This window comes from Thermobia domestica, chromosome 1, assembly GCF_964235325.1.
Source record: "Thermobia domestica chromosome 1, izTheDome1.hap1.1, whole genome shotgun sequence".
In the NCBI taxonomy this organism is placed as follows: domain Eukaryota; kingdom Metazoa; phylum Arthropoda; class Insecta; order Zygentoma; family Lepismatidae; genus Thermobia; species Thermobia domestica.
The window spans coordinates 80,067,321-80,082,735 of NC_137454.1; the positions used below are offsets into that span (position 1 = coordinate 80,067,321).

At 34.3% G+C, this 15,415-nt stretch overlaps 1 protein-coding gene across 5 annotated transcripts in view; it reads right to left on the minus strand.

The window, feature by feature from the left end:
- Window positions 1-15,415, minus strand: part of LOC145686523 (neural-cadherin-like) — a 698,042-nt gene that overhangs the window by 454,176 nt on the left and 228,451 nt on the right. Inside the window, exon 1 of one of the 5 annotated variants that reach the window (XM_081759958.1) lies at window positions 2,324-2,532. The exons of the other annotated variants lie outside the window; for them this stretch is intronic. Within the exon in view, the coding sequence (XP_081616084.1) occupies window positions 2,324-2,375 (52 nt within the window). The 5' untranslated portion in view covers window positions 2,376-2,532. Of the gene's footprint in view, window positions 1-2,323; window positions 2,533-15,415 lie in introns of those variants that run through there. 5 annotated transcript variants of the gene reach the window in all.

Below are 15,415 nucleotides of genomic sequence, written 5' to 3' on the forward strand. Positions count from 1 at the left end.
TCATTTTCTCAAAAAAAAAAAAAAAAAAAAAGGAAAAAATCAAAGGTTCACCTGAAGTTCTATTCACAATGCAAGATTAACATTCGCAATATTAAAAATCGCTAAAATTACATATTTTCATATCTGACACCAATCGATTATATGAAAATACGCAACAAAATAACTACATTTTAAGTGCCAAAACAAAATCAAAAAGCAAATGGCATAAATGTTATATATAATATCAACAACATTGTTTGTGTTATATATAGGTTGGGTATTCTATTATTATCAAACAAGCAGTTTAATCAAGTTAGTAATATGTTCTATTTTCTTAAGCATATAGTTATATTTTATTCCAACAAAAAACACAGAATTCTGTGAGCACGGAAACTTCCATTTTGCTTGAAACAAGATATAACTATATGCTTCATAAAATAAAACATATTACCAACTTGCTGCACATTTCCCTACCTCAGGTATATTACATACAGACAATACATATCATCAAGTTTTTTCTTTTTGTTATACATATTTCGTTCAGCAACTTCATGATATTTTTCTCTTGCATTAACTAGATGACTGCCTTAGGCGACTAAAAATGACAAAACAAACACGTAATTTAAAGGAGTGGGAAATTCTGATTACAAAATTAATTAAAAGATGTCCTATGTTAAAAAAAGAAACAAATGCCGACTTGACACAAAGAAATAAAAGAAGCATATTCTACATATTCTTCATTACAATCATACACGGGAACATCTTGAGAAAGTGAAGCAATAGATACATTTTATCATATAGTATATAGTTCGTCTTTCTGTTTTTTTGCTTAAGACCACAACTATTATGAAACTATCCTGGCATGTTCTGCAATCCAGCACAATAGAACTGATTTACGGGATTGCAGATATATTAAGATAAAATACAGTACATTCGATTTTAAAGTTAATGTTTGGTAAGGAGAGCTGCTAAAATTCGAATAATGAGAGAAAATGTATCAAAGAGCACTGTCGGAAACAACAAAACTGTGCTAAAGAACATAAGATATAATAAATATGCATATTTAATTATATTGTATTATTAGGTTTTAACGAAAAAGAAGAAAAATGACCAAAGGTGATACAAATCAACGGATCTTATTGACTTTAACGATATTATATCAGTGTGTGTGTAATTCTCATGTATAGTTTACGAAAATATCGATTTTTTGGTGCAAATTGTGGTGTACGCTATTTAGATGAAACTGGCATTGGATTATAGCTTCATCTAAATCTCTTCGTTATGACATTAGTAAAACCACAGTAGACAATTTGCTTAATGAGAGATATAGTTCAAAACTGTGATTAACTCTTAAACTTTAACAAAGATGCTATGTATATTAATTAATAGATTATATCGCGCAGAACAAATTGAGATGCTTCAGGGTAAATTCTAATGCGTAGTACTCGAGAAAATGGAGAAAAATAAAAAAATATGGCGCCAAAATGTATGTTGTTCGTTCCAATAACAATCGATAGGTATTATCCGCTGGGAATAGATTGTTTATTTACGCAAATAATGTATTTATAAATGAATTGTTAAGCACCGGGTTATATGCATTGTTGTTTATCATCCAACGGTGACACATATATTCCTAACAGTGACACACATATTGTTCTAAGAGTGGCACACAAAATTTCTTAAAAATTTGTAGTAAATTAAGTTTGCTTGTCAATTAAATATGTCTTCACCTAATAAACATGTTAAGTATATACATGCATCTATTTCAAACGTTTGGTACCAAAATATAACCTTCTGTTTGTTAAAAAGTATATCAACAAAAGTAGTTTAACTCCTAGTTTCTGTTATAAACTGACCTTAAGTATAATGTGAAAAAAATAACTCCAAAGTTTCTGTTTACATCCTTTATGGGAAGTTAAAGCAATCAGCTAGCTTCCATTTCAGAATGTGATAGAATTTCAAATTGACAAGGTAGGCTAAGAATATTGATTTTAAAATTTTAAATTAAAAACAAAATTAAATTCTTAAATTCCGAATTTTTAAAAATCAAAATTATAAAATGTTATTTTTTTAAAATTTATTATGTCAAAAAATCAGTTAAAAAAGATTTCTAAGCTTTAACTGAATTTTTGTAACAAAGTCACCTTAAGTCATAATACTTTACGAAATATATGATAAGGAGACCCGAGTTTGATTTCTGGCGGAAGAATAAGTGGCTCGAATCCCAGTACGGAAACCCCAAGCTAACCAAACAAAATACATATGATGATACTTGGTATCGCAACCAAACGTTAGAACACAAAATAACAAAATAATAATCTTAAAATATAGTATATGTACATACCCAAATAGGTGCTGTTTGTCAACACCCAGAAAACCTTAAGTGGATCTACCATCACCACAAACGGGCGACGAACAAATGTAGTGGCAATAGTAGTAGTAGTAGGTGAACTGCAGCTATACACAGCATTGTGGATTTAAAAGTTGACCTCTGTTCATACTGATGAAGCGGTCAAATATCCAACAACAATACCTTATATAACATTGCAAATATTACTTATTTCTTTCCAAAAAAAAAAAAAAAAATAACGAAATTCGCTGCTGTATGAAACTTTTCCCCACAAAATATATTTTCATGTAATATGCAATACACTGAACACCATGCTACTGAAGGAACACTATATTCATAAAAATTTATTTTATTTTTATCCTTTCTTGTATGCTCACATTTAGCTCACATACCACTGAAAAAACTTCATTTCAACTAAATCACACTCACATTTCACGAAATATTTATAAATATACAATTAAGAAAGAAATTGTACGTATATTTATACAGGCATATTCACTTATTATTTTTTTATTATTATTATTTCAAAAACAACACGACATTACCGCGAAACGATTATAAATGTTATTTTAACGCATTGTACTACACTAATTTCTTATTATTACTATTATTTTTTAAAAAAAGACGAGAAGAAGCTTTTTTTCCTAATATTTTCCCTCTTTTTTTGTTACGATTCTTGACTTTTATTTAAAACAAAAAAAAAATGCCACCTTAAACGAATAATATGAAACCAGTGAGATCGCCGCGAAACAGAACTCGACGCTTCCCGCGACTAGAACTACACAGCGCTTTTCCAACTAACTCCACACAACTGAGCGGGTTGTTGTGTTCTTATGCTCGATACGGGGCCTCTCTCTTCCTTTGCTCTCTCTCTCTCTCTCTCTCTTTCTATCTCTGCCTTTCTCTCTCTCTCATACGCTCTCTCTCTCTGTCTTCTCTTTTCTCAAATCCCAATCTCCTATCCCACAGAGAAGAATATCGATATGGAAAAAAGGCATCAAGCATTAAAAAAAAATTGTTAAAACCAAAAATGATACTTATACATTTTTAAGTTATTCTATTATCAGCTTCACCCTAGTACTTCAGTATGTAAATTAACTTTTGCAATATAATTCCGAGACTGAAATTCAATTATTAAAAGTAAATGGATGCAACATAATAATGAATGTTATCTATAATAACAATAGTATTGATGATAATAATAAAATAGGTAATAAAAATGAATGAGTGTCATCATAAAATTTAATTCTGCAATGTTATTAACGTATCATGAAAAATGTCTAATAAAGATGAAACATATACCAATCAATATAACTCACGAAGCTGAACAAAATGAAAAGAGAAATGTAAATCCTCATGCGTAGTTTTTGATAAAACGAAATATATTGTTCGTTGCCAACTTCTGATAATTTTTATTCTCTGCTGAAACAAATCGTTTATTACGTATACGTTGTTGAATGGAGCGTTAGCGAAGCTTCTACTATACGATTCGATGGGCATATTGTGTTTCTGTCAAACTGTTTCACGATAAATCTCGTAAAACTTACTCGATTTTCATGAAACTTGGTATACGCCTTCCTTTTACTTCCAGAAATAATTCTATTGTTTAAGTATAAAGGAGGCAAAGAGGAGGGAATCAGTTTCATGTTGTAAGTTTACACATGTATATTCAAGACAATTTTCAAAAATAAACCTGAGCTTTCTCGTAGCTAAGCGGTTAGCATACGCGCCTTTGGCGTGGAAGACCCGGATTCGATTCCCGGTAGGAGCTCATGTGGTTCGGATTCCACGTTAAGCTGTAGGTCTACGTCTCATATAGCTTTGCTCCTGAAAGAGACGCTAAACTAAAATAAACCACACACAAAATTCGATTATGACAAAACTTAATCGATGGTTGAGTGCTAAAGGGTCTTAACTGCTGTTTTAGTACTTTTGAGAAAATAGAGTTTAAAAATGTGATAATTTTTATTTTCACAACATCTTTCCAATGTATTGTCTTCTGAAAACGATATTTAAGTTACACTTCAAGTTTAGCTCTGTCACAACCGAATTCAATCCATGATACATGTCCTCATAGCATTAAACTCAGAATATAAAAATTCGGTAGTTACGCTCCTTTGGTCTCAACCATCGTAATGTATATTTTCTTTATGACATTGGAAATATCCCTTCAACTTCGGGTGAGAATCTGCCAAGAATGAATGTGTGAATTGACCCTTCTCAACCGCTCAACTTCAAAAAATATGTTCCACGACAATTTACGTTAAAAATGTTCGATTTTTTTCGTAATATGTCTTACATTTTCATTGAAGCTTTCCGATCACCTCCTCTGCGGGGAATTTAAACTAGCAAAAGCTAAAATAATGGATTTTCCCTCCTAGCCACATCCAGTTTCTTTCCGAGTTCAATTATATATTTTTAAAATACATTCTGTTTTGATATAATATAATGCACTCTATTTGTTTCTTACTCTTTTCAGTAATCTCCAGTGCTTGGGATTAAAATCAATACAGAATGAGCGGTGAATTCAGCCCCACTATGTCTTGTGGGACTGACTTAATCTCTTTTCAATTAAAAAAAAAATAAAAATAAAAAGTGTTCCTCGATAAAAGTGTTCGACTTCAGTGTAATATAACGTACATTTTCATTAAGGCTTCACAATAATTCATTCTATATGGATCTGGAATCAGTAAAGAATAACGTAGTGGTATAATTTTCTCTCACAATTTTATTTTTTAGAGTTCCAAAATAACTTATATAACTTAAAAACTCATTCAGTTTTGATACAATACGAGGCACATTTTCCTTCACTTTAGTCAGTAATCCCCTGTGATTGGAATTAAAATTTGTCAAAAATGAGAGGTAAATTTAGTCTCCTAATATGATATAGATTACTACTTTGCCAACCGTAGATTTAAAACAAAATATGACAAAGATATTCGTAAAAAATATTAGTTTCATGATATATAGTGTAAACTTTTTGAAGCTTCACAATCATTCCCACTATTTGGATTTAAAATCAATAGAGAACTAGAGAATGGATTTTTTCCTTCCTCTCTAGATTTAAAGAAATATGTTCTATGATAGCTAACGTTTGTACGTATGATTCGATTTTAACAGAATGTGTTGTTGTATGTGTTTATTGAAATTTTCACTTATTACCCACTCTTACAGTGAAGTCAATTAAGTATCAGGATTATAGTTTTTACATATTACCCACTCTTACAAAGAAGTCAATTAAGTATCAGGATTATAGAAGTTTTCACATATCACCCACGCTTACAGTGAAGTCAATTAAGTATCAGGATTATAGAAGTTTTCACATATTACCCACGCTTACAGTGGTCAATTAAGTATCAGGATTATAGAAGTTTTCACATATTACTCACTCTTACAGCGAACTCAATTAAGTATCAGGATTATAGAAGTATTCACATATTACCCACGCTTACAGTGAAGTCAATTAAGTATCAGGATTATTGACGTTTTCACATATTATCCAGTCTTACAATGAAGTCAATTACGTATCAGAATTATTGACGTTTTCACATATTATCCACTCTTACAATGAAATCAATTAATCATCAGGATTATTGAAGTTTTCACACGTTACTCACTCTTACAGTGAAGTCAATTAAGTATCAAGACTCACTTGCCTCCTCCCTCGGTGAAAATTTAAATAAAAATTCCACGGAACTTTAGTAAAATACGCAACTTTGACGGATATGGTCTATTTTTTTTCTGAGAATTTCCACTCACCTCAATTGCTTGTAGTTGAGATGGGCCAATAATGAGGAAGCGCATTCTCCCCAATTTTATATGATATATTTTCCTGAATGTTTATTTAAAATTTTGATAGTAACAATGTATGTGTGTTTTGTTGGACATTAGAGTTGAGTTGATTTTGAGTTTAAAATCCCGCTCAGCAGCGAGGCTATATGAGAAGTGGACCTACTGATTAACGTGGAATCCGAGCCACATGAGCTCCCACCGGGAATTGAACCCGGATCTCCCACGCTAAAGGCGCATACGCTAACCGCTTTGCCACGAAGGAGCTCTGTCGGACATTAAAGACTTATATTTTGGGGACAGTTGAATTTAGAGAGAGAGAGAGAGGATTGCTCCTTCAACAATGTACAGAGTCACTAATATATGTCGCTCGCTTCAACAATGTACATTCACAAATATATGTTAAAAATACATTGTTATGTAGCAGAATGTATTTATCGTTGTATTTATTTCTCTTAATAATGACACACATACTCCTAACAGTGATACATATGCTATTCGTGAGGTTCTACAATAACGATTATCATTAATTTACAATAACGATTATCACTAATCTACAATAACGATTATTACAAATCTAGAATAACGATTATCACTACTCTACAATAACAATTATCACTACTTTACAATAACAATTATCACTAGTCTACAATAATGATTATTATTAACTTATGTTTATTGTGTTTTCTGTTATATTTCGGTTTATGGTTAGATGTTAGTTCCCAGTATTTTCCCAGTACTGAATACTCCTACCCATTCATTGCATATTGGAAGTAAGTCTGCCCGGGGGAAATGTTCTGAAATCACCATCTATTATAACAACGACTGATTCAACTGTGAGTGAATTGGTTTCGGCAAAGGATGTGATCCAATATAGAGACACAGTTTCTGTGGCGATGAACTTTTGGATTTTCACAATCTATAGGGTTCTTTCCTGAATCTACAGTATGATACCGACCCAACTATCATATTACTTACAATCTAACAAATTCATAAACCCAATTATGGTAACCTTTTGTGGCTCACAAAACCCCTTTTAAACGGATTTTTATTCCTCTCCTTTAAAAAATGGTCATACTTTAGAAGGCTACGTTTTCTCTGTTATTAGGAGACTTTGTAGGATCATTAGATGAGAAAGGCGCGACGGAGACTGTACTGTTCTTGTTTCAATAGAACAAGAAGACGCTAAAGACAGACTTTCCGTTAACGGTACTGCATCTTACATCTACCTAATATGTATAACATAAGACAACTAATTGCCCCATCCATAAAGGGAGTAATAATTCACGTTTGAGATGCCTCTCACAGGTGTCTTCAATGCTTCTCTTTCAGGGTACTACAATAAGTAATTTAAGTGGGCCAATGAGAAAATCAATACCACCACAATACTTGTACTTCTTGTCTCTTACTACAAGTAACTAGCTAAACGGCATTAGCTAAACCAACCTGAGCTAAGTACAGAATTATAAAATGGAAAGAAAGATACTTTTATTATCCAATATGAACTGGAAAATTTTGAGGGAAAATGTCATCCACATTTCCGCCTACGCTTAAGACACTTCGGTAAGCTTATCCCGTACTGTATGCATTTTAGTGAATGAATTAAAAACGGTTAAGAACATCAAAAATGTAGAAACTGAGACAGATAGTATCTGCAACATATGTTATTCCATGAACTAATACACTGAGTGTTTACTGAATTGCGACCACTCTTCTACACACGGAAGTGTGACCAGTAACCGAGCTGGTTACGTGACCAATATAATGGTGAATGCATAACACAACAAGCATACAGCGTACACTGGCACGCACAAAGTTTCAGAGCAGACAACCCACTCCTTACGATTCATATTCGCCGATTTCGTTGCGCTTGGGCATAGGAACACGCTTGTTGGACCATAGATGATTGGAAAAGGGTGTATTGGTCCGATCAATCACGGTTTGTGCTACTCGTCTCGGACAGGCGTGTGCATGTGTGGCGCCAACGGCACAAAGCTATGGACCCCTTGAGCATGCTGCGTACTACACATGCAGGTAAGGGTGGCTGTATGGTTTGGAGATGCTTCTGTTGGTATGGACAGGGACTGTTGGTGTGTATGAACTACAGCGATACATCTGTTGTGTAGCTGCATGTATTAGAGGATCACGTACAGCCTAGAATGCTACACTTCTAGCTACACGAAAACGGCATTCTCCAGGACGACAATGCACGGTGCTACCAAGCCAGAACTGTACTTGCTTGGTTTAAGGAACATTTCGCGGAGCTGTAGCATATGAATTTCCCCCCTAACTCACCGGATCTTAATCCTATAGAACATTTATGGGATGTTCTGGAACGAGCTCTTCGCACTATGACTCCAGCACCGAGATCTGTGCGCTCATTGTGGGATATCATCAGGAATATAAATTATCTTGTCAGATCCTGTGGAAACACATCAGCGGCTATTAAAAGCCGTTTTCAGGTCTTTTTCTGATCGCAATTCAGTGAGCACTCGCTGTATTTTTTTTTTTTTTTTAGAACCTTTCGTGAAGCGTATAAGTTTGGATGCCCAACAATTGCTTTCGGTTAAAATTAAATAATCATTTCATAGCCCCTAAATTGTATAGTATCTCTAAAATGGTTTTAAAAGGCTTTCCGTATTATAGTTCAACACATTAAAGTTACTAAAATCAGCAGTGTCGACCACAAGCTGCTCCAGCGACACTGAGTTGAACGAAATACTGTATATTGGCTGAAGTACACTAAGCTATCACAAACGACACACTTATTTACATGCATATATGTGTATTGATTGAAAAAAAAACACACAAATACGATTGAGCTTACAATACTACATGAGGTACAGTACTTATTTTATTATTGCTCTATGTATTTTTAATATTATTGTAAAGCATCAAGCGTGGTTGGTAACGAAACTGACATTTCTTGGAAGATGGGTGATTAAGCCAATAGACGGTTAAGAATCCACTGTATATTTAGTGGCATTTTGTAGATAGCACCTGTCTCACTTTCTAAATATCTGGTCCTCTTCACTGTCTTTAGAGTGTTCACTAGAATTTAAAAATCTAGCGTTAAGCTTAGCTAACCTAAACATTGATGACCAAAGTAGAAGCTTTCAAAATGCTCTACATTAAAATTTTATTACTGTCGTTGCAACACTACGATGTTTGAAACAGATGTTTTAAAAATATTTATTTATTTATTCATAATGCATATGAACTCATATGTTTTTTCCAGTAGTAATGAATGGATGTAAAAACTATGAAAAAGGGCAGATAGACGGAAAATTGACTCCTTTGAAGTAAGGTAATGAAGAAGAGTGCTGCGAGTACCATGGACTGCGAAGAGGACAAATATAAGATCAAAATATTGGAGTTAAAACTGTCGTACTTTTGGTCATATAATGAGGAGACAAGATTCACGGGGAAAATCATTGATAGCGGCAGAGGCTGAATGAAAAAGAAGAACGGGACGGCAGATAACAAGATGGATTCTTGGAATTGAGAAAACAATGAACACGACCTTGGAAAATCTTCGAGAAACGGCACAGAACAGGGACAAATGGCATGATGTGATCCATGGGGCTACGGAGAGTCGGAAACAACTAAATAAGTGAAGAAAACTGACTCATATAATTTCATTGCTGAAACGAGATGTTAAACTGTAAATACCCTGAAACAAAAACCAAAAGAGTCAAAGAAAGAAGACGAGCCCACAATTGAGAATAAGTAAATAAGTAACTAAAATCTGAAGAAAATTCTAGCGAACCATGAATAAAAATTTCACTTCTAGTTATAAATGTCTTAGAAGTAATTTTCTGTTGGTCGGAAATCAGGTAGACTATATATTTTTTTAAAAAGCTTAGGTCTACATAACTTACAAAATATGGGTACTTACCCAACAGCAATACACAAAAAGAAATTTCTGTTCACAAAACTGGATGCCAACGACTTACCTATAAGAAAAAGAAGAAAAATAAGACTTATTACAGTGAAACAAATTGTTTATATCATATGTTTTAGCTATACTAGATTCAGATTGTCATGACAATAATTAAAACGCATATAGTTTGCAACACGTAAGATGCATGAGGTAGTAAAACTGAAGATGTGTGACCACCACCTGATCTTTGTTAGTGGTGTGTTAGGTCTGTATTACGTCATAGTAGATGGTACAACAGAAGCATGTGTTGCAATGGGAAGACTTGGTGGTGATGCAAATTGGGAAACTTTTCTTGAGTTCCAAAGAGGACAAATTGTGGATGTGCGGTTGGTTGGCGCAAGTATATTTAAGGCAGTCAGTATGCTAGGTGTGTCAAGAGGAACAGTGTCCAAGGTAATGATGATGTACAGAACTCATGAAAAACAAATCGGCGAAAAGTGATAGTAGAAGAAAGAGAGAAAACAACATCGGTGAAGAGTGATAGTTGAAGAAAGAGATAAAAAACATCGGTGAAGAGTGATAGTAGAAGTAAGATAAAAAAACATCGGTGAAGTGAAGAGTGATAGTACACGGAAGAGAAGCTTGAGTAACAGGGATCGACGATCATTGAAGAAAATTGTCACACAGCACCGTAGAATGAATGCGGCAAAAGTGACTGCGGAAATCAAATCAGCACTTGGAACAGCTTATTGCAACACTCTCAGTCTGACGCGTATTACATAACCAAACATTAACGATCGAATTGACAGTTCCAAACCGTTAATCACCGCCAACACCTTAGTTTGAAGGAAATGGTGTTAACAGTGGCGGTTCTTGAAGGAAGCCACGTCAGCAAAAATTTAAACTTAGTCGCTACAAGGTAAGGATAAAGCATCACACAGCTCCACGAACCTATACAGAAAAATTAGTACTTTAGATAGGCTTTCTTCTCTTAGCTTATAAGGATACTGAAGCTTTTTACTGAAGTGACTTACCTCAAGTCACCACTGGATGCCAAGAATATGCCAAGCTCACTATCAATGACTGCAAACACATCACTTGGTACGATGAGTCCTCTTTCACCGTATTTATAACAATAATATTTGTTTATTTATCGCGGACGCCCAAAGAAGCTCATGCTCGGAACTGTTTTCTTCATATGGCGGCGGCTATGGGCCATGCGGCATCTCACAGGCCGAAATTTTCTGGTCTTAGTCCGTGGGTTCTATGAGTGATTATGTGAACATGTTAGCAACATGTTAGGTAACCACGTGCATCGTATGATCCAGATTTTACGGGCGAAATACGCAATTTTCCAAGATGTCAAGGTGCCAATTCACCTCCTGGAGCTGTCAAGTGGTTTCATAAACAACATCAGAATGAAACACAATACCAACCCCCGACCCGCCCACTCTCAAAGCCTAAACAGTATTTAACATCAAATGGAGTTCACAATCCGAAGCAGAATTCTTCATTGCTGACGGAACTGAGTGCTTATACTGTATAAGTTATGATACTACGTTCCTATGGGAACTACTACTAACTTACGTATATATGCCTCCATTCTACGACAAATTAAGTGCTGTTCTGCAGGCTGCCGGCAGTTTTAAGGAAGACATCTAAAAAAACGTAACCATACCATACCACACCAGCTTTTACCATACCATTAAACGTATATGGTAAAAGCTGAATATGTCGCATGCATAAGGCATACGTTCCGAGTTCTATTAGATGAAGGCTTGAGAGTTAAGAATCCTTTCGGTAGGCTAAGATCAAGATGATAAGGATAACATTAAAGAAAATAGCAATCCTATCTGGACTGGAATAGAATAGGATAAATCTAGCAGCAGGATTTTTTATCTCCATCGATGAACCTTCAGATTTATAAACCATACATAAACTGGAGGCAGAAATAATTACTTAACTATCGAATTATCAGCTATCAGATTATACTGTATAATTTCGTCTTCACAATGCCACAGTGTTTAATACTATTACATCAACTTATCAAATATTTAATTAACGTTGCTGTCATACGTACTAAATATTGCAACAATTATATAGTAGTACCTATGTATTATCAAGCATATAATTCAGTTGAGAAATTACATTATGATTGAAGATAATTTAATCACCAGCTCATTTTGATTCAATCATAGAATACAAACTAAATTAAATTACAAGAGATTACATCAACACTATCACAGAATGAAAATATAGTTATTTCCTAACACTATGCTATTAAACGTTGGAATTCTCAACCATTAGTCACACTTAATAAATTATAATTGAGGAACGCTTATGAGTCATGAACTACCGTGTCCTTGCCCCAGAGAATTTCTTTTATTCTAAACTGTAGATTTATATATTACAGAAATGAAAATGTTTATTTCCTAAATAAGTTATGTTGACTTAAAAAAAAAGTTAACGAGTCTAGTTTGTGACTGAAAAGAATCGCAAATCAGTGTTTGGTAATTTTTTTAGAAACGACTTTTGGTCATTATTTAACGTCTAAAAGTGTCCTAACGTGTTTTATCAGTGAACAACATATGTCTAGAATGCATCCTAACAGTGGTTAATAGGAACTGCTTTAAGAATATTCAAAATATATCTGAACGTATGACGTTCGAATGGACGTTTCTGTGCAATGTGAGAAAATTCGTTGCAGACCCAAGCAAATACTCCTTCAATAGGCTTTGGAATGATGTCCATTGGACGTCCAACAGACGTCTCAGTGCTATGTGAACATATTCGTTGCAGCACAAACAAGTACTCCCTTAGACTGATATTCCTTGGACCCGTCTGTGCAAAGTGAGGCAATTCGTCGCAGGCCGAGCAAGTACTTCTTCAATACTGTTGGACTGATAATCCTTAAACGCCTCTGTGCTATGTGAGCCAATTCGCAGCAGCCCGGGCAAATACTCCGTCAATAGGCTTTGAACTGATGTCCCTTGGACATCCAACGGACGTTTCAACACTATGCGAGCCTATTTATTGCGCCCAAGTAAGTATTCTCTCAATAGACATTGAACTTATGACCCTTGAACTCTTCTGTGTTATGTAAGCCAATTCGTAGCAGGCCTGAGCAATTACTCTCTTCATATGCTTTGGGCTGATGTGTCTTTTATGTCCAACGGATGTAACTATACTATGTGAGCCAATTCGTTGCAGCATGAGCAAGTACTACCTCCACAGGCTTTGGATGATGTCTATTGGACGCCCAACGGTTTTCTCTGTACTATGTGTACTAATTCGTTGCAGACTGCAGCAAATACACCTTCCACAAACCTATACAGCTTGGCTCAAAGCTAACAACGTTTGTAACACAATTCAAATTACAAATTTTCATGCTGTACGAGTCGCATACAACAATGTCGTATTTTACGACTCACTTACAGGATTAAACTCCTTAGTTCAACACCAAATGCGATCTTGAACCTACGCTTGCCTACGAAACAAGACTTGAGGCTGTCTCGTCTCGAAAAAGCATAATCGTCTAGAAAATAACGTCTCCTCGTGGAAAGTTTAAGTGTTCTATTGGGGAAGTTATCTCTTCTCAAGGAAACCGTACTTCTACCTATCAAACACAATTTTGTAACATTACAACCTTGACATTGACAAAATTAAAAAAAAAAGGCCAAAGAAATATATCACCCTATTTTCTACAATGACCATTATATGCTAAAACAGCAGGACTATGTAATAAACTATGGACCACTAACACTACCATATACATTTTCTTTAGCACAACCGATAGCTTAACCATGTAAATATAGACGATAGAAAGAACTTTTGTAATATTTCAAAGCTTTGCAACAAATTACATATGACGTTTCATCTACCCTCTAGTAGTTCTTTCTTTCTCTTGTTTTTATAAAGAAAGCTACATGGATCCCGAAGCCTTTTTTTTAAAAAAAATAGGTTAGGTAGAAGAATATCAGCTCTACATTAATAAGTAACAAGTATAGAATGCCTCTCTGCTTTCTTCTGCACGTGAAAGCAGTAACTTCCTCCAAGACTAATTGAACTGAATTAATGTTAAGATGAAAACATGAATGAAGTACAAGCTAATACATACAGACGCAAAACTTGATGGTCTTAGTTTCCTAAAGAAGAAGAGGAGAATTAACATGGTAATTGAAAATACCACAGAATAGTTTTGGAAGATCCATTAGAACTAGGTATATTAAAAGCTTTTTCCGCCTCTACTAACAGAAAGTCAGTTAATTAAAGATTATTACAAGAATCTGTATCTCTTAGATTCAACATCAATATGAGTATAGATTTATGGTCTCAATTCTAGACCGTAACCTGGATAAAATGTGTGTGTGTGTGTTCGTTTCGAAAAGCTTTTTTCTAAAAATGCATTGAGATGGTTTTATGCAGACCAGAAAGGAGACAAAACAGTAATTACAATACAAACAACACAGCTATACTACATGGCAATTGAATTAAAATGAAATCTTTCAGTTTTACGTCCCACTGTTATGCCGGCTAGGCAAAGGAGACAGTGATGATGAGAAATGAATGCAATGAATGAAGTGAAAGGAAACGGGAGAACCACGAAAAAACCCACACACATGGTGTTTGTCCACCAGAAAGTTCACTTCGCGCGAGCTGGGATCAACCCAGTGTAATGAGTTTGAAAAAAAAAAGCGTATTGAATTGTATAGATGTCGGGGAGATAGGCCGACTATAGCGCTGTTGTGGCAGTCTACATAACTATATCTTTTTGAAATTTACGTCACGAAATATAAGCTTCAACTGTAAAGCTGAAATCAAACTGGTCGGAACAAAATCTGTAATTACAAGTTTAGTGAAAAGTGAATACATAATTTTGGATATAAGAGTTATCTTAAAGCAATTGTTCGCGAAACTAGAAAAGTCAAGATTAATATTGTGGTATGATACCAGTTGAATTGTATTTGGTGAGTGTTTTTTTTTAAAATAAATTTTATGTATGATTATTGAAATTAGTGGTTAAATAGGTTGTCCATAGATTATATATTATATCCTGTTTTTCATGATTGAACTTGTTTTTAATGGAGCTTGCTTGTAAAGATCAAATAGTTAAATGCTCCAAATATCAACCATATTAGGAGTTCGTTATTATGTCTATGGAATTTAAATGGGATAATTTGTTAAATTACTCTTTTTTTTTTCTGGAAACAGTTGTATTGTTGTTTCTCGTTATAAATTTGAGGGAAATTGTTATTAAATTCGCATAATTTAGAACATTGCTTAATCATTTCACTTTTAAATCTCTGAATAATATTAGAGTAATCCAACGGTTGTGATTTTCGATTTAGATCTTTATGCTTATGTAAAGATTTTGAAAGGTTCAATTGTTCTATGCAATTCTAACATAATTTCTG